Genomic DNA, 20,534 nt, shown 5'->3' on the forward strand with positions numbered 1-20,534 from the left:
TTTTTGACCAAGTTGTAATAAGATATCAGTTCCTTGCTGATGAGCCTTGAGGCAGTTTTTTCTCTTCAATTATTACCATTATTATTAATAATGATTAATTTCCTATACTGCTCTTCATCCGAGGATCACAGAACGATTTACAATATAAAAACACAGAAATACATACCATAGTAACAAATAAAATAATAGCCCCCCATTGTTTAAAGGGCCATAGGTTGTTTAATTAGACAAAGAGAAGAGGAGTGTTTTTGTCTGAAGGTATGTAATGGCAGTGCCAGGCAAGCTTCCCTAATGGGAGTATTCCACAAGTGGGGAGCTACCGCAGAAAAGGCCCGTTCTCATGTTGCCGCTCTCTGGACCTCTCATGGAGGAGGCACACAAAGAAGGGCCTCAGATGATTGTCTGTGATTACCCTGAGTAATGTTCTGATGTTATGTGTTCCTGATAAAGACAAATATCCATGGGGTGACGCAGAATAAATAGTTCCACCAGAAAGCAAAATCCATGATTCATAAAGGACAATCTAGAGCCTTGTTCATGATAATATTATGCAAAAAAGACATGCATTTTGCATCGTCATAGAACAATTTTCATATTTATAGCCATGAATTGACAGTGTTCCATGAAAATTGTACAAAAGAATCTGCATCCTATTTTGATAATTGTACAGGTGTACATTTGAAAAACACTGTGATGTCTTCCAGACCACTGTTAAATGAATGCTTGATTTAGCGAATCATTAAACCACTTATTAATTTCCAAGACCTTTAGCTCCAAATACTATCAGTTTCTTTTTGTTCTCAGATGCAAACCCTTGTTGGGAAGACACTGCTGGGATGTTTGAAATATATATGCTAATACCTCCTCTGGGGAAATTAAATCACCAATTTGGAATTTGTAACATAGAGGGGACGTTTACTGTGTCAATAGCATTTTTCTTTCATCCTGCAGTTAATGCTCATTGTGATTGGTGCTATAGCAGTAGTATCAGTCATACAACCCTACATCTTCCTGGCATCTGTGCCTGTGATAGGAGCCTTTGTTATGTTAAGAGCATACTTCCTGCACACTTCTCAGCAGCTGAAACAACTGGAATCTGAAGGTATGGCTGGCAAAAATTGGTAGATTCCTAAAAGATACAAAAATAAACTGAATAGAGATTTACCATTTCACTTTTCCTCCAGCTCCCTCTAATTTCCCAATGCAAGATTCCAAAGTCTGAGGACAGAATGCACCCCTGTAAAGACATTCAGCTAAAGCTCAGGAGCAGACTAATAAAGTGTGCTCTGCTTTGCAGAGGGGGGAATGTTATGAGCATAGCTGCAGCACAACAGAGTGTTACGAGATTTGGCATATGGAATGGATATGTATCGAGAGACAGCTTACTTTTTATTAGGGAGGCAAGCTGGTTAGGAATGTTCAACAGCCTTACCATTTTAGTAAATCCAAAATTTCTTAAATTTGTCCATTTAGTAGCTTTTGAATTTATTCATAATTTGTGCATTCATAATTTGTGCATTGTTATTGGTAGGGTTCTGCTTCTCCTTACTATTGTGACTTAAGTCCAGTGCCTTTGAGATGTCTTATGCCTCTCAAAAAGCAGTGTGTAGTATGGAGATGGGAAGTTGTTGCTCTGCAGATCTTTCTGAGCTACCATTTTCATAATCTTTTAAGTCTAACAACTTCTAGAAAGCCATAGGTACCCCAACCCTGCCCTAGTAGGAGAACTGTGCCTAGAGAAGCAGATTCTGAAGGGCAGAGGTTTTTCTTGAAGCCTGGGGGCATATCTGTGTATAAGAGGTTATCCTGAGAAGGAGGCCTGCAGGAAAAAAGAAGAGCCTGGCATTGTGTTGAGCAGTTGACAAATAAGACATCTGTTGTTTCATAAAAGGGGTCACTTTCTTTTATGGAAAACAAACTGTTGGAGAGGTTAACTCTACATAACACTATCTTACTATTTTTCTTGTATAGAAGCAAACTTTGAAGGATGCTTCTAAAAGCTTTGGAGATTCAAACGGATCAGTTGAGCTCCTTGAATTTGGTTTCAAGAAACTCACTTTTACTCACGGCAGCCAAAATCATGTGGTCAGCATTTAAGCCCATTGATCCAATTGAGCCTTTAAAGGGCACAGGGCTATGTGAAAGATGGCAGATGGCATCAAGATCCTAGGAACCCTTGAAGAATAAGCAAATTAGATATGCAGATTTTTCTTTTGTTCAACGTGCAACCACACAACTTGTAGCAGTTGCAGATATATACAGACTGATATCAAAGAATGGAGAGTAGATATTCGCAGTCTGTGAAATGCTGTTCTGAATGTTCTTTGACACGATGTAGTGCTATAAAAGAAGGCAAGAATATGCCTAATGGAAAATGTATTTGTTATCTTTGTGTTGTTGTTGTTTTTAAAAAAGATCCAGTTCATTTCTGGAAAGTACTAAAACTTATTATTTTCAATTTGCATTGTTTATAGCAAGAAGTCCAATTTTCACACATCTTGTTACAAGCTTAAAGGGGCTTTGGACACTCAGAGCTTTCGGACGGCAACCTTATTTTGAGACGTTATTTCATAAAGCCCTGAACTTGCACACAGCGAACTGGTTCCTTTATCTGTCTACATTACGTTGGTTCCAGATGAGGATAGAAATGATTTTTGTTGTCTTCTTCACCATTGTGACCTTTGTTTCTATTTTAACTACAGGTATGTAGCTTTGCTTTCTATACTAAAATGAGGTTAAAAAAGAAGTTTTGCTGCATATTCAGACCTTAAATAGGTTGCATCCAGTACTTCTTCCAGTCTCCATAATACTGTCCGCACGTCCTAAAGGCCTTTTAACATCTGACGTGCCAGGGTCAAGAGACAGAAGTGGGCTTGACCAATGGAAGTGATTTTCACCTTTGTACAGCAGGCCACATTCCAGCAGTGCAAAATTATTTTTCTACACTTCTCCATCTCCACCCATGCAAGCAAGAGGCGTTATCGCAGTTCAGGGTCACATTCGCAAAAGAATTAGAAAGTGGTGTGGAGCAGAGCCAGTGAGTTGTGTGTCTTGGGAAGAGACAAAGCTTAGAAGAACCCTGAAGTCCAGACAAAACATTAGGCTCCTCAGTCTGAGTTTCCACAGCCTTGGTCCAGTGCATTGCCCACAGACAGCTAAAGTCGGTTGGCATCTGTGCTAGGGATGCTCAAGGAAACTGGTTTGGTCTTCATTCCAAAGTGAACTTGCCAAATTTGTCACCCACCAATTAATGTGCAGGTTGGACAAGGTTTACTTCGGGATTCAAACTCCATTTGAATTCCATAAGGTCATTCAAGGGCTGCCTTTCCTTTCCTTTCCTTATACAGTGGTACCTTGGTAGTTGAACGGTTTGGCTCCTGAACACCACAAAGCTGGAAGTGAGTGTTCTGGTTTGCAAATGTTTTTTTTGGAAGCCAAACATCCAACACGGCTTCCAATTGAGTGCAGGAAGCTTCTGCAGCCAATCGGAAGCCGAGCCTTGGTTTTCAAACTGTTTAGGGAGTCGAACAGACTCCCGGAATGGATTAAGTTCGACAAGCAAGGTACCACTTTAAATTCCAACAGCTTGTAACTGCTAGAAAGTCAGATGACCTGCAGACAGGACTGCAAAAACCCCTGGAAGGTCTGAATGTGATGCTGCATAATCCCTCCCTCAGCTTTATTTAAGAGGGAGGTGAGGGAAGCTTTCCATATAAATTCCAAAGCATGCCATCATGTCATATCCTCCCAGGAGCTTTGCAGCTAATTTGTAATCCATTCACCTTTCTAGAGGTCTTTCTTTTTTAAAAAGTGCATACAGTGGCACCTTGGGTTACAGCTGCTTCAGGTTACAGATGCTTCAGGTTACAGACGCTTCAGGTTACAGACTCCGCTAACCCAGAAATAGTACCTTGGGTTCAGAACTTTGCTTCAGGATGAGAACAGAAACTGTGCGGCAGCAGTGGGAGGCCCCATTAGCTAAAGTGGTACCTCAGGTTAAGAACAGTTTCAGGTTAAGAACGGACCTCCAGAACGAATTAAGTTCTTAGCCCGAGGTATCACAGTACTGTACTTAAAAAAAAAAATGTCCTGAGATCTGGAACAGGCTATGTATCTACTGGTCGCATGTGCAGTTGTTGTGAACCAAATTTAGACTGGTTCATTCATCCCTTATCAGTGCCTCATACTGTACTATAGTGCATTTTGGCTCAGCTTGTTCCTCCTTACAGTACTAATCTCTGTGCATTTCTCACCTTTTGTATTTGAGCATGGATCTATTATTGCATCACTTATGTAACTGCCCCTCTACATATACTGGTAGGTTTTTAAAATGTGTCTTTGTACTTGCAGGTAACGGGGAAGGAACAGTTGGCATTATTCTTACACTAGCCATGAATATTATGGGAACCTTGCAGTGGGCCGTGAACTCAAGTATAGATGTAGACAGTCTGGTAAGAACCATGAGAATTAATTGAAAATGAGATTTCATTTTCATTTTCACATGCTCATAAAATGTATTACTTTGGCTGTAGAGTGTACAGTTATAAATATGCTTGCACTTGTAAATATTTGCTAATAATTCACCCAGAATTCAGTTATCATTGGGTATAGTTCTTCTAGAGGCCCAGTCTTGGGCTGTCAAGCTCTTTCAATGACTCTCCATTATTTTTTCTCTCTTTTTGTTATGGCAAACATTTACTTAACCCTTCTTTTTTTGTCAGTTTAGTACACACTTTCCATTGTTTAGCCCTCATAATTTTGGCTTCAGCCAACACTCTTGCTGTTTATTTATTTTATGTTTCCTCTTATCTCCTTCAGAAATCTTTATAACATTACAGCTGCGTATTTTGCAGTTCTGTATTGCACAATGATATGTTCTATTTCATAGCTTTGCCCCAATAATTCTGATGACAACATTTTTTCCACTGTTACTCTCCTCCCCACCTACCACCCCTTTCCAAGCTTCTGTTACATTAGCATTTTCTTCCATTCCGTGTTTTTCAAAAATTGCCCCCCTAGCATTGCAATTGCTACTTGCTTCTGGTACTCCTAGATTGCATGCCAGCAGGGAGACTTCTCAAATTGCAGACTCGAATGGTGTTCAGAAAGAGGACTATCACATTGGCTGAAGTGTACTGAATATTAATACAGAACACTAAATATTAATTTCAGGAAAAACCTACTAGCAGTGCAGAATATGCTACAGCCTTTGTCATCAAATTACCCCACTGTTGCTGTCTATCTCATTTAATGGTGTTGGCCATTCACAGATCTACATAGCTTCTGGGGAGGCAAAAAAGGAATTAATTATTTCCCCCATGAACATTTTCATTTGGATTTTTGCTTTCAAATTCCATGAGCTCATGAGGAAGTATCTAAATGCCCTGTAAAATCTTATGCATGTATTTTTTTTACATAGGACATCCTCTGGGCCTCTGCAGTTAAATGATATTTTCAGGTGTGATGATTAGTCCTTACAAAGACTTTGTTAAAAGTGCTGCATAATTTCAAGCAAGAATAAAGAAAAAAATGCACAATATGTGGGCTATATTGGAATCCTCATCAGTTACAAAATGTTAGGCTGATGAACTGGAAATATAGCGTTGTAGTGAAAAACTGTTGATGCAAAATTTGTTGCAAAGGATTTGGAGCTAGGCAGATGTTTCCATGCCACAGAGATATACATACCATATTTTTCGCTCTATAGGACGCACTTTTTCCCCTTCAAAAATGAAGGGGAAATGTGTGTGCATCCTATGGAGCGAAGACGCCATAGCCCCGCGACCCTCTCCCGGCTGGAGAGGTGACACGCGGCTATGGCAGGAGCCTCTTTAGCCGCACACCACCTCTCCAGCTGGGAGAGCGCGTGCGGGGCTAAAGAAGCCATAGCCCCGCGACCCTCTCCCAGCTGGAGAGGTGACACATGACTATGGCAGCAGCCTCTCCGCTGCGCCTTTCCACTGATCCCTGACCTGCTCTTTGGGGCTGGTGGTGGGCTTCCCCCCACCAGCCCCAAAGAGCAGGTTGAAAGGAACCTGAAGCCTGGAGAGTGAGAGGGGTCGGTGCACACCGACCCCTCTCGCTCTCCAGGCTTCCAAGGTAGCCGCCTGAACGGCACCTTGTTTTAGAGCGGGAAAACAAGAGGGGGAAAATTCTTCCCCTCTCTGCGCAGCGCCTCCTGCCACTTCGCTGAAGGGATGCTGGGCAGAGAGGGGGAGAATTTTTTTTTCTTGTTCTCCCCCCTCTAAAACAAGATGCGTCCTATTGTCCGGTGCATCCTATGGTGCGAAAAATACAGTATGTTGTGTACATTGTCTTTGTACTTTTAATGTTATAATTATTCCCTCAATTAAAAAAAAAACAACCCCACACCACTCATTCAAACCTGCTGCCCATTCCTCTCGCTTGGTCTCAGCTGACCTCTGCTAAATCAATGACCTTTCTCCATCAGTTTTTAAGGGCAGTTTTGGTGTGCATACTTTTGCTTTGGGACATTGCTTCCTCCCTCTGCATCATCACACAAGGAGTTACACATGCAGAGTAGGACTCCACTAAACACCACGTCAGAGTATAGCACAAGAAATACAACACAGATGAGAAAATCCTGTCCCCCAAGGTACATATTGTTGTTGTTAAGTTGTTTAGTCGTGTCCGACTCTTCGTGACCCCATGGACCAGAGCACGCCAGGCACTCCTGTCTTCCATTGCCTCCCACAGTTTGGTCAAACTCATGTTAGTAGCTTCGAGAACACTGTCCAACCATCTCGACCTCTGTCGTCCCCTTCTCCTTGTGCCCTCCATCTTTCCCAGCATCAGGGTCTTTTCCAGGGAGTCTTCTCTTCTTATGAGGTGGCCAAAGTATTGGAACCTCAGCTTCAGGATCTGTCCTTCCAGTGAGAACTCAGGGCTGATTTCCTTCAGAATGGATAGGTTTGATCTTCTTGCAGTCCATGGGACTCTGAAGAGTCTCCTCCAGCACCATAATTCAAAAGCATCAATTCTTCGGTGATCAGCCTTCTTGATGGTCCAGCTCTCACTTCCATACATAACTACTGGGAAAACCATGGCTTTAACTATACGGACCTTTGTTAGCAAGGTGGTGTGTCTGCTTTTTAAGATGCTGTCTACGTTTATCATCACTTTTCTCCCAAGGTACATATACAAACTGAATTATCATTTCCCTTATAATTCTGTAAGCGAGAGAACTCTGACAGAAGCAAGCCATTCACAGCTCATCTATTTGAATGAGGTTTTCCTTTTTTCCTTTTTGCTTGCAACAACTCAGTAGTAGTATGAGCAGTATATGGATAACTGAGTGGCCTTTCTTTGAACTTTCTGACCAAAGTAAATGAATCAAAAGTGCCAATCAGGACTTAGGAACAGTGTTTTCCGAAGTCTGACGGCATGACAGCCACACAAGCAGAAAAACAACCAGTTAACCACAAAGACTTGTAGTACTTTCCCACCATTAATGCACAAAGATTCTTTATCATGAAGTTTGCTTTCCCATGGTGAACAAGTCCCATTGTTGTCCTAAGAGCTGAAAGGTCAGGATAAACTAATAACTGTCTTTTAGAAACTCTTTTTAAGAATAGCCCTGCTAAAGAATTAACTGTGGCAGAGGCAGGCTACTGCTGCTCATCTTAACACTATCACATACAATTAATAGGATGTGTGTGTGTGTGTGTGTGTGTGTGTATATATATATATATATATATATAGTCAGAGAACCAAGTACTTTATCCTCACAATTTATACACTACAAAGTAAAGATTAATTTGTTGACATCAAACTCAGTAGGGTGAAGTTTGTCTGCTTCTATGCCAAACTATGTGTGTGTGTGGGGGGGGACATGTTTCAAAAAATGACTTCTGTGGTTCTTGGTCTGGTTTTCAGATGCGGTCAGTGAGCCGAGTATTTAAGTTTATTGATATGCCAACAGAAGAATCCAAAACTGCACCGCCTTTGAAAAATGGAGAGCTTTCACGCACCCTCATAATTGAGAATAGGCATGCTACGGAAAAGACTGTCTGGCCATCTGGCGGGCAAATGACAGTGAAGAATCTCACGGCCAAGTACATAGATGGAGGACTGGCCATACTCGAAAATATTTCTTTTTCAATAAGTCCAGGACAAAGGGTAAGAATGTTTTCAATTAAACTCATTTTAGTTAATCCGCTGTCAAGCAAGTGCCACCACTATTCTTAAAAGAAAAGTAATACTTGATTACTAACCTGAAGCGCGTCACAATAAATATTCAAGTTATTTTAATATGCAGTAAATCATGTAGGAACATTTCACAATAATTATTCACATTATTTTAATATGCAGTGAGTTGTGCAGGAACAGAGGGAAAGCCCATTTGCTGGGTATTTGGAAAAGGAACCCATAATTTCTAGAAATGCTGGGAATAGATAGAGCACAGACTTAATGAGAATTTGCCGTAAAAGCATGGAGAATGGGTAAAATATCCAGAAAATAAAGTTTATTTCCTATTTCTGTACATTTACCTGATTTCGCTGTCTCTTTGTTTCGCTGCTTGTCTGGTGGGAAGCCTTGCTAATGAATATAGGTTTGTACATAGAAAAGAAAAATATAGGGTGGTGTGCTAGTAACAACAAATTGAAATGGAAGACCTTGTGGATGAGATACAACATCACACCTGAAGATACAATGGGGTTCTCTTGCCTGCCCTGCCCCCTGCTGTCCCTCCATCCTCTATAGCATATTTGGGGTCATACAGTGGACTGAAGGAGGAAGAGGAGACAGGGGAAGTCCTGTTTGTGCAAGCAGAAGTCTGAGTGAGACACCCCAACTGGATATTCTCCTATGGCACTAATAATAGTAATAATAATAATAGTAATAATAATAATAATAATAATAATAATAATAATAATAATAATAATAATTTTATTTATACCCCGCCCTCCCCAGCCAAGTCCCCAGGGCGACTAACAACCAATAATAAAAACGATTAAAATACAATTTAAAAAACAAGATTAAAATACAACATGAAAACATTAGGATGCAGCCTCTTCACAGGAGAAGAAAGGAAAAAGAAATAGGGGGAAGGAATCAAACTGATTCTAAGCCAAAGGCCAGGTGGAACAACTCTATCTTACAGGCCCTGCAGAAAGAAATCAGATCCCACAGGGCCCTGGTCTCATGAGACAGAGCGTTCCACCAGGCCAGAACCAGTGTTGAGAAGGCCCTGGCTCTGGTTAAGTGTTGCTATTTATGGACCTTAAGGTCTTCTGTGGGGCATACCAGAAGAGGCAGTCCCGTAGGTACGAGGGTCCTAGGCTGTGAAGGGCTTTAAAGGTCAAAACCAGCACCTTAAATCTGACCCTGTACTCTACCGGGAGCCAGTGCAGAATGATTTTATTGGAAATCAATAACTTATATAGAAACATCGTTTAGTTAGATAAAGCTCCTGGCTGGCACTTTGGTGCCAGAATAACATACAATATTTGCAGAAATGAGTTTCCAAAAAAAAGAAAAAAAAGAAAAAAGAAAAAAGAATTGAGTTTCCAGTTTTGGTTGGAAGCAGGGGTTTTTTCCCCAGCTGGAACTCACCAGAACTCAGTTCCAGCACCTCTCAGGTGGGCACCATTGCCATTATAAGAGAAAAAGGGAGGTGTTCATGGTGAGTTCCGGCTCTTCTTTCTCTAGGAAAATAGCACTGGTCTAAACTATGAACTATGAATGAACTGTGGTTCATATGACTGGACGTTTCCCCAATTTTGATGCCAAGGGGAAAGTAGCAAAACTGGGGCAAAAACATGTTCTTGTTATAAGGACAGATTCTACCATATCATCAGAAGCTGTGCACATTCCTGCTGTTACATTAATATTTATGGTTTCAAGCCCATCTCAACACAAAACATTCTTCTCTGAACTGCTCTTCTGTTAATTTCTAGCACGCAAATGATTAATTTATGAGAGCGATTTCTTCATTAATTTATGTTTATAAATATTGCAGGTGGGTCTTTTAGGAAGAACTGGCTCAGGGAAAAGTACGCTGCTCTTTGCTTTTTTAAGACTCTTGACCACAGAAGGAGATATTCAAATTGATGATGTCTCCTGGAACACCGTCTCTGTGCAGCAGTGGAGAAAAGCATTTGGAGTAATACCTCAGGTAAATTTACACTAGCCTGTAAAATAAGTTTTTACATAAATCAATCTGCCCAAAGTTGTACTTTGTTGATGCACAAAACTTCAATTGATTTAAAGTTAGAAAAGTGGAAAAGAAATAAAACCAGACCAGATAGATATAAGACTTAAGAGTAGGACAGAAAGTGTATGCATTCTTGTCTTCCCTGTTTGCAGGGCCTTCTCTGTAGTGGCACCCTAGTGATGGAATTCCCTCCCCCTGGACACAAGGATAACCCTCACAATATTGGGCTTCTGTCATGAAGTAAAAATGTATCTGTTGGAATAATGTTAAAAGATTAGCAATTTCATAGCTGAGTTTTGTAAGAACTCTTGAGTGGATGCTATCTGGACCCAGCAATGTGTTAGTTTTTAGCTTGTCAGACAGGCCCACACCTTAATTTCCTATCACTGCTATTTACCTCAGTTCCTTATATGCCTTTCTTAAGAAAGTTAATCCGGTTCAAAGATCAATGAAATTGTAATAAAGGATTAATTCAGCAATTGCCTTTTCCTTCTTTAGCACATCTCCCTTGTCATTCCAAGGTCTGTCTGCCTTCACGGCCTGTTTCCTGCTTCAAATGTATTTAATGTTCAAGTATTGTTCTTAATGCTTTTATCATTATTATTTTTTGCATCCCTTATTGCCTGCTTGCATTCCTTTTGCCCAAGTTTGTGTTCCTTATATGGGCAAGTATTCCATTTTCTGAAGGAAGTCTTCTTGCTTCTGTTAGCTTCTTAATAGCTGGTACAGTTATCTTCTTGGCCTGGGTGGTACCTTTCCTGGTCTGCATTCTAGTTAAGCTGCTATTATTGTGGTTTTGAATACACCCCCCCCCCAATCATTCTGGGGAGATTTCACCATCTTGATTTCCCTATTCAGTTTCCTTTTTACCAATCCCTTCCTTTTTTATTCTCCTCTTTGGAAGCCAAGTGTGACTGTGCTGGACTTTCTTGGCAATTGTCCACTTACTACTTACATATCTCTTGAATTTACTAGTGCTGAGGTCATTGTTTCTAAATGGTTCAGCACCACAGGTCTCAGGGGCCACTTAAGTCCAGAGTCTGGTCATTTCCATGACAAACTTTTTGTGTGGAACACTGTGTTTGAACCCACTCTTCGATAAAAATACTGAAGTGTTTGCTCTGTGCTCAGGCTAACATACCTGTTCATTTCTTACTAATGGTAACTGGCTTAACATAGTCACATTCAACACTTGCCAAGAAATTTAAAGTAATTCCTCCAAGGTTCTCAGTTACTGATAAATTGGTGTGTCTACTACCTCCCTCGCTGCACTTTTAAAAGTAAGCAACAGAACAAAGAAAGCCTTTTGTATTCCAGCTTCTAACCAGATTTTAATATTTGTTTGCTCTTTCCCTGTTCCCCGGAAGAGATGCAAATTTATTGTTAAAACTCTGGAGGTTATGTTCAAATGTAACATCCTGTCCCCCAGTTCACTATTTCATTCTTAAAAATAATAAGTTTTTCCTTGCTGTAATGGGGTATGGGGTTGCTTGTGCATAAGGCGCAAACTGCTCTGAGCTGAGTAGTTTGGTTAAAACTTTCCCCCAGGCTGGACAGTCAGTACACCGTGACTGTCTCAATCACTGGCAGAATCCGTCAGTGGGCATTTCCTGAATTTCTTCCAGCATAGAAGTTCTTTCACACCCAGTCGTCGCCTGCCTTCTCTGCGCGAAACCTTTCTGCGCAGAGTGGGCGTCCCCAGAGGAGGTCCCGTGCTCTCCCCGCTGGCTTCACTGGAAGAGTCCTGGAGCCTTCTCTCCGAAGCTCCCTCAGACTCCCCTTTCTCCCTGGCGTCACGTCTATTTCCTTCCCCAGCGGAAGCTTCCTCTCTCTCCTTGCTGGTTCCCTCTCCCGCATCATTATGGAGCCTCACCACCACCCTTGGCTCCGATGGCAGTTTCCTGACACTTGCGTACTCTCAGTGGTTTCTTTCCTTCATGGAGCTTTCTTACACTGGATCATGAAGGTGGTTGAATTCGTTAGGTGACCTGCCTCTAACTCCTGCTGTGAATTGCAGTGGTCAACCATTCAGGAAGGATTTCAAGAAACCTCACTAGGCTCTCCCAGGAAATTACTTCCACATAACATAAATTTCTTCTCAGTGGCAGGCATTAGCTCTCCAACACTTCAAGGCATTAGAGTTCAGTCAGTGTGTCTAAAAAGAACTGGGAAAGCGTGTTCTCCATCACGGAGAGCACTTGTTGCGGTTGGGGATTCCAAGACACCTTGCTGTTTCTGGGAAGATGGTTTGGCCAACTCGTAAGCAGGGGCGGGCTGTTACTGGGGAAAATTACATGTTGCCATTTAGTGATTGGCAGCCCTATTTGTTAAATACAAGGCACGCAGCAACGGACGTCCTCTTTGCCAGATGCAAAAAAAATTTGGTCGCAGTTGCTGCAACGCCGCTTCTGGCGTGGCAGTCGCAGTCTGGCTGCCACCGAGCAGGCCAGGAAGCGCGTTAACAAGGTGGCGGTAAAGAAGGTCCTCGCCTTAGGCGGTTCTGTGATCATGCACCCTGCTATTTCCTTCAAGGCTGTTGCCCTCTTTAGGGCAGATGGGGTACATCTTTCCCCTGTAGGAAACGACACCTGGTTGGCTGCGGTCGCTTTGGGTTTGAAGGAAGGGTTGCATTTGTGAGTGGTTTGGCGGTGAGCTTCAGTGCTCAGTTGGTGGTTAGGCATTGGTCTGGAATTGGTTGCTGGGGGGGGGTATGGATTCGGCTGTGCCTGCCCCCCAAAATGCTGCTGCTGGTGGAGGGGTATGGATTCGGCTGTGCCTGCCCCTCCAAAATGCTGCTGCTGCTGCTGAAGGGTTTTACCGTTAAAGGAACCCAGGGGCTCCCCCATGCTTTTGTCCAAAACCCCCTGGCAAGGGGCTAGGGCCACGCAAGCCCCTGAGAGCATGCTGGGGAGAGGTGAGGCATGGTTCCCAGTCCCATCTCTCTCCCCAGGTGACTTACCCTTCCTGATTTCGTGGGGGGTGCGAATGTCAGAGCTGTCCCCGTGCGGGGGCAGTTAGTGCTACCAATGCCTAAGCAACCACTCACATTGCTGTATTTGAATAAAGTTGTGGCCAAAATTATGCCAAAAAATGTAAACAAAAATTAAGTGTCAAGTGTGTTTTCCTTTGGGATGTATTGGGGACCTCGACACGCAACTGGCAATATTGTGCCTCAGAATTGTTCTGACTTTCCTGGAACCGCAGTCTACTCATATCACTTAAATGAACTTCATACCTGTCTACTTTCAATGCATAAAAAATGGAATACAGTTGCAATTTAGTGGCCCTCTTGTGTTACTGCCTGTAAAAGACACAAAATCCTTGTCAGGAAGGAAAAAGGAGTCTCTTGGCAACACTAAGCATTGTTCTTAGTGGTCCATCTTCCTCCTATTAGAAAATAATGGGAAATGGGGAACAGGAAACTTTGAGAAGAGCAAGTGGCAAGATAATGCTTACTCCATTTGGATACAATGCTAAGCATCAAAGAATGCAGTTTAGGGTATGTGTGGCTTGCTAGCATTAGCAAGAAGTTGACCTTGCAGTACCTTCTACTCTGCATTACTAAACCCCCTTGCTCCAACCTGTTTTTAAAATGTGTTACCCAAATTAAATTTTTATATTCCAGTTTTGCTAGCTGAGCAATCAACCCATGTCCTTTTCCTTTTCATCATCATCATCATCATCATCATCAAAAAATTATACCTGTAGATCTCAGGGCAGTTCACAGGAAAAAAATACACAATGAGAACATCAAAACAAAACAATTAATTTCCCTCCCACAATCACATTTAAAAGGGTATAGGACGTTAATCAGCCAAAGGCCTGGTTGAAGAGGAACGCTTTTGCCTGGAACCTAAAGAAGTATAATGAAGTTGTCAGCAGAACCTCCCTGGGGAAGGCATTCCACAAATGAGGAGAAAAGGCCCGTTCTCATGTTGTCACTCCCAGGAGCTCCTGTGGGCACAAAGAAGGGCTGCAGATTATGACCGTAGTGTCTGGATTGGTTCATATGGAGTGAGGCAGTCCTTGAGGTATTTTTAAGGCTGTTTAATGCTTTATAGGTCAAAACCAGCACTTTGATTTTGGCCCAGAAACAAATTGGCAGCCAGTGCAGTTGAGGCAAGATTGGTGTTGTATGCGGGCAACCTAGCCATCTCGCCTATGGCACTTGGGGTATCTTCTGCCTCTTCTGCCTCTCCTCCCTCTCATTAGGTTGTAAATTTATGTATGTTAACATGGGAACTAAATGAGACCTGCATAAACATATGTAGGTTCAGGCCACATTCATGTACAGTGGTACCTCAGGTTACATACGCTTCAGGTTACAGACTCTGCTAACCCAGAAATAGTACCTCGGGTTAAGAACTTCGCTTCAGGATGAGAACAGAAATCGTGCTCCAGCGGTGTGGTGGCATCAGGAGGCCCCATTAGCTAAAGTGGTGCTTCAGGTTAAGAACAGTTTCAGGTTAAGAACGGACCTCCGGAACGAATTAAGTACTTAACCCGAGGTACCACTGTATTAGTTTACAGAGGTCATAAGTAAGGTTGAAATGAAGTATAGTTTTTTTTTTAATTTATTAAACAGGGTAGTTCACAAAGTAAAAATGCAAGATAAAAGACACAAAACCCGCCCGCAAACCAAAAACTCCCTCCCTATAGACAGTTGCTGCTTTTAATTACAGTTGCATAGTATTCATATATCCTGTGACAAGAACAGTTGCAATGTAGGAAATCCAGCAGGAAACAAGACAGCAACAAAAAGTCAGCATTACAATGAGCTGAACCATCTGCTGACCTATATCCATGAGCAGAACTCCTAGGGAGATCAATAACAACTCTAAATGTTGGGCAAGGGACCAGTATTTAGATTACTTCCTGTAAGGCATCAATCCTGCAATATACTTCTTGGCTTATGCTTTCATCGATGCCCATAGGAGTCAGTGTGTCCAAGGGATGTTTGGTCTATGCTGAGATCTGTAATTTCCAGTTATGTAGTGTTGGTCTATGCTGAGACCTGTAACTTCCAGTTATGTAGTGTTCCTGTTCAGTGTTCTCCATATTTGACAGCTAAATGACAGTGTCCACTGATGACTCTGTGAGGCCAATGTATGTTGCATTCAGGAGGCTGCAACAACACTGAAAAGGGATGAGAGAAGTCATTTGCACTGCCAGATTCATCTAGAGATCTTTAAAAGCTCTGACCACAGGAAAAGCACACACAGATTTGATTTCCACTCAAATGCTAGTATATTAAAATCAAATACCCTGTTCCCACAATGAATGTATACAATGGATGCTATGATAGGGGAGAGTTGCTCATAGTCTCTGAATAGGATGGAAGTGACAGCAGCTATATTAACCTGACAGGAGTTGTATCCTGTTCCATATTTGCAGTTTCCTTATGCAATATATAGAAAAAATAGGGAGATTTTGGGATTTCACAAGCTTTTGTCTGTTTGCATGTAAAGTTTCCAGTTGCCTCATTTCCCCCCTTCCTTGTATCTCATTAATGGATTTTGATCTGAAGGGTGTGATGTCAGTTAAATGTTTGGCCGGATTAAGAAACTAAAGGAAATTAATTCTGAAAATTACTTTACAAAAAGAATCAGCATTCCTAGGAAAGTCAGCTGAATTGGCACGTGAAAACCTAGTGTGGGCAGCATTTTGTTTAGAAGTATCACCTGTGCCATGAAGTATCACCTGTGCCATGAAGTTTTCTCTTCTGAAAACTGGTTTGTTCACTTCTGTTTTCTTTGCCACCACAGGAGTTCAAAATATTTAAATTCCTTATTTTAATATGCAGCAAACCAAGTGTAAACAGAGGTATGCCAGACATTTCTTTGTCTCTTGCCTTTGTGCCACCACACCCAGTAATCTTAAAGAAGCTAATCCCAAGTCAGATAACAGCACCATCTTTAAGAAACCACTGCCCCACATAAGAAAACAAAAGCTGAAATGTACATTCCCTGCCTTAGGGAAGTTATTTTTCTCATCCTAGGGAAATATATACCTGCTGAAAGACAGAGAAAGAACCTGATATAGTTATTGCTAACTAAACAACACGCAGTACCTTCTGTAGTTTCCAGATTTCTAAGCATGTTCTCCAGAACAGTTCTGGTGGAGTGAACTGGGACTTACTCCCAGGTAACTCCTAAATTGACAGCGGTTCTGGAGGATTAGTCTAAGGCTGCAATCCCATGCAGGCTTACTGGAGAATAAGGCCTTCTGAACTCTATAAACATGCTTAGGGTTGGATGATAAGTGTGTTACTGCAAACAAGCCCATATGTACTTGATATGTTTGATAATGACCATGAGACATGCCAAAAATGACACATTTGGGTATGGCAAGTACAGTTGTGAATCTGCCCTTAGTCAGATTCACAATTTAATTTTTTAATCTTTTATATTTATGTATATGTATATTTATACAGTGGTACCTCTGGCTACGAACTTATTTCGTTCCGGAGGTCCAAGCTTAAGCTGAAACTGTTCTTATCCTGAGGCTCGCTTTCGCTAATGGGGTCTCCCGTTGCACAAGCGCCTCCGGCACACAATTTCTGTTCGCAACCTGGGGCAAAGTTTGCATCCAGGAGCAGCTACTTCTGGGTTAGCGGAGCTCATAACCAGAAATGTTCGTAACCAGAGGTACCACTGTATGCTGCTTCTTGGGCCTAGAAAGGGCCCACAAAGCAACTTACAATAAAAACAATTCAAATACAATACAAATAGTTTAAATACAATAAAAGAGTGATATTGAATAAAATCAAGAAAAGAGCATAACAGCTCCATCAACAGTGGAGACAAAGACTTTAAATCAAAATAAAAGCTAGATTGGAAAATATGGTGCTCTCAAACTCCATAAAGTTGAGAGAGAAAGGAGACCAACTAAATGTATTTAGGGATGGAGTTTCACAACCTACAGTCACAGAACAGAAGGCCCTGCTTTGCTTCCCATCCACCAAGCCATGGAGGGTTATGGGATGCTAAGAATGCCTCATATATTTAGTCCAGTTGGTGAAGGGGATTCTATCAAAGGACCTTTGGATACCCCAGTCCCAAAGAATGTCATCGTAATAATCCCTGCATGAATTATCCGAAGGAGTCAGCTATGCCGTCATTCACATAACCTAACTTCTTCCATTTTTACTCACATAGCCAAACTCATTTGATCATCAATTGCATTGTATGGAAATACAAAGCATAAGGGAGCTTTTACATTGCAGATAAGAGGTCATTCACTTTTGGGGGGGCTGTCAGCACATTTGCAAAGTGGAGAAAGTTTTGTGGGCTCCACAAAACCCCACAACCCAGATCACTCTGCAACCTCTTCTGTTGGTTACAATGAAATGCTGCTTTCAGGCCTAATTTCAGGTGGGGTCCCCTGGGTGTCAAGGAAGGCCTTTGTGGGCACATGTGTGTTTGAAGGCACCAGGTTGGTGACCCCTGTTCTAGATGGTTGTAGCTGTTATGTCCAGGCCAGTTCCTATACGAACTGAAATAGTCTTTGTTACTTGTTTTATTAGTAATGCAAAAGGGATGAGGAAGAGGGGAAACGATCACCTTTCAGGCTTTCCAATAGGCAGTGTTTATTCAGCAGGCACAATGGAGGGGAAGTCGTAGCGAAAGCCACTTTCTCTGAGAGAAAAATCTGCCAAGGGCCTTCGGTGACGCAGAAAGTGTCACATTCTCCTCACCTTCTCAGAGCAGTTGTGAAAGAGTTACTGTCATCTGAAGCGGAATAAATCAATCCTGGCAAGAGTGATACAAAGTCTCTCACACTGCTTAAAGAGATTAAGCAAATATTGAATTTGGACTGTGTCGTTCTCCGCCCCCAAGACACAGTTTCCTGTGTGTGACTAAGAGGTGTCCATTTCTCACCATGGGAGAAGCAGGGAAACAGCTTTAGCTTCATTGACAGACAACAATCTCACTGGCTTCAGTAGGAATTAGGAGCAGGATGTGGGAAGATAAAGCATAACATTAGAATATAAAAATGCATCTCCTCTACTTCCTTACCTACCGTGACAGGAAACAGAAAGCAGCAAACAGAAAAATGCACACCATAACTTCAGTTGTGCAAGACTCCTGCGCTAATGGATTATTGTTACCGCTTTCCTCACAGAAAGCCTATCACATTCTTGCTATCATGCAGGAGTTTTGTTTCACTTATTTCAGGGGCAGGGACTTGTCGCCTTCCAGATGTTGCCAAACACCAGGTCCCATCATTACTGACTGTTGTCCTTCCTGGCTGGGACTGATGGGAGCTGAATTCTGACAATATCCGGAGCCACAGTTTCCGCTCCCTGTATTATGGAACAAGATAGTTTGGGGCAATTTTGAGCAGTACTTGCTGTTTGGATGGGGTCCTGGAGAACAGCAAAGGCAAAAATATCAGGGAAAGTAAATAGAGCCAAGGATACGATTTGGTGCAATGAAGTGGTTTCCTCATTGCGAGAGGTGAGGTTACAGGGAACCAGGCAGAGGGTCTTTTCGGTAGTGGCACCCGCCCTGTGGAACACCCTCCCAGCAGATGTCAGACAGATAAACAGCTATCTGAATTCTAAAAGACAGCTGAAGGGGAGGTTTTTAGTGTTTGATGCGTTTTTACTATATTTTACTATATTTTGGTGGGAGCTACCCAACAACCCAGTCAGGTGGGTGGTGTAATAGGGTGGTGCTGTGGTCCAAACCACTGAGCCTCTTGGGCTTCCAATTGGAAGGTTGGCGGTTCGAATCCCCGTGACAGGGTGAGCTCCCGTTGCTCTGTCCCAGCTCCTGCCAACCTAACAGTTCAAAAGCATGCCAGTGCAAGTAGATAGATAGGTACAGCTGTGGTGGGAAGGTAAATGTCATTTCTGTGTGATCTGGCTTCCTTCAGGGTGTTCTGTTGCACCAGAAGCAGTTTAGTCATGCTGGCCACATGACCCGGAAAGCTGTCTGTGGACAAACGCTGGTTTCCTCAGCCTGAAAGCGAGAAGAGAGCTGCGACCCCATACCCCTACCCCACCTGCTCCCACTAACACATTTAAAAGGGAATAGGATGTTAATCAGCCAAAGTCATGTTTGAAGAGGAACAGAAAATGGCTGTTTTATCAGCTATAGCCTTAGCTCTTCCACATAAATTCTGCTAACAGGTTTTTTAAAAATTTGTTTTGTTCTACTTCCACAGAAAGTGTTCATATTTTCTGGATCTTTTCGAAAGAACTTGGACCCTTATGGACAGTGGACTGATGAAGAACTATGGAAAGTTGCTGAGGAGGTAGGAATGCCCATTTTTGTTAGTTATGTTTTCAGGGAGAGCAATATAATTCCCAAGTGGTCAAGGCATGACAAGGGACTCAGCTACATTGGCAAAGAAAAAGCGCTTTATATGCGTTGTATATGCATTATAACGCTGTGGCACCAGATGGCGCTGTGGAGTTTTGTTTTTGCCATCCCGATTTCTGATACAAAGTTTACGCATTTAACTGAAAAGTTTTTTTTGATGTGTCTAGATCCAGCCAAAATGGCCCAATAACTTTGTTACTCCCCTCTGATAAGATGTTGCGAATCAGACTTTTTCCTTCTCCTAGATAAATTGCTGTCTCATTAAGGAAAGTGTGGTGTGGACAACTGCAAATATTTGTTGCTCATTTAGTATGTCTGCCTTGTGCATTTTAAAAACTACTTTAAACTTTGTAATCATATGTAATTCAATTCATTTGCTGATCAGGTAAGGAAGCAGAAATATATGTATTTATTTACTTGCTTGCTTGTTTGCTATATTTATATAGCTACCCCATAACAGAAGTTGTTTGGGCAATTCACAAGACAATGAAATAAAATAGCACAACATTAAAATACAATATAAACCATCATAAAAAACAGTTAAAATTTGTTTTGTTTTTTTAAAAAAACAACCTGAAACACAGTATAAAACTCAGTTTAAAACTAACATAAATTATGAAACAAAATAATGGGTGAATAAGGATTGTATTCGCCTGGTACTGAAAAGATCATAAAAATGGAGCCAAGTGAACATTTTGAAAAAGTCTATTCCATTACCAGGATGCTACCCCCCCCCCAAATGCCTAGTGGTTATCCAGTTTATTTCATTTGGCTGGGTACTAGTGTATCAGTAGGTTGTAATTACAAGACTTAGATTAGAGAGTGGGCAGTGGTCCTCCCATTCACCCCAAAATGGGTCTAGCCTTTCTCAAGTACTCCAGTTGAGCACTTGAAAGAGTTCCTTGTGTTAGAATTCCTGCTCCGTGATTGCAGTCATGGGATTGTTGTCTTTCACATGACAGTGTATGTTTTGACTCCACAAAGTGGGAAGTAACAGAGACAGGATGTTTGTGTTACTGTGTTCCGTG

General features: G+C 41.9%; 1 protein-coding gene across 2 annotated transcripts in view; it reads left to right on the plus strand.

The window, feature by feature from the left end:
• The window catches only part of CFTR (CF transmembrane conductance regulator), an 83,855-nt gene that overhangs the window by 53,786 nt on the left and 9,535 nt on the right, over positions 1-20,534 (plus strand). For both annotated transcript variants that reach the window (XM_081877808.1, XM_081877809.1), the window contains 6 exons: positions 952-1,102; positions 2,475-2,702; positions 4,351-4,451; positions 7,897-8,139; positions 9,983-10,138; positions 19,349-19,438. In XM_081877808.1, coding sequence (XP_081733934.1) covers positions 952-1,102; positions 2,475-2,702; positions 4,351-4,451; positions 7,897-8,139; positions 9,983-10,138; positions 19,349-19,438 — 969 coding nt within the window. The remainder of the gene's footprint in view (positions 1-951; positions 1,103-2,474; positions 2,703-4,350; positions 4,452-7,896; positions 8,140-9,982; positions 10,139-19,348; positions 19,439-20,534) is intronic.

This window comes from Podarcis erhardii (assembly GCF_964252035.2).
Source record: "Podarcis erhardii genome assembly, chromosome: 10".
In the NCBI taxonomy this organism is placed as follows: Eukaryota; Metazoa; Chordata; class Lepidosauria; order Squamata; family Lacertidae; genus Podarcis; species Podarcis erhardii.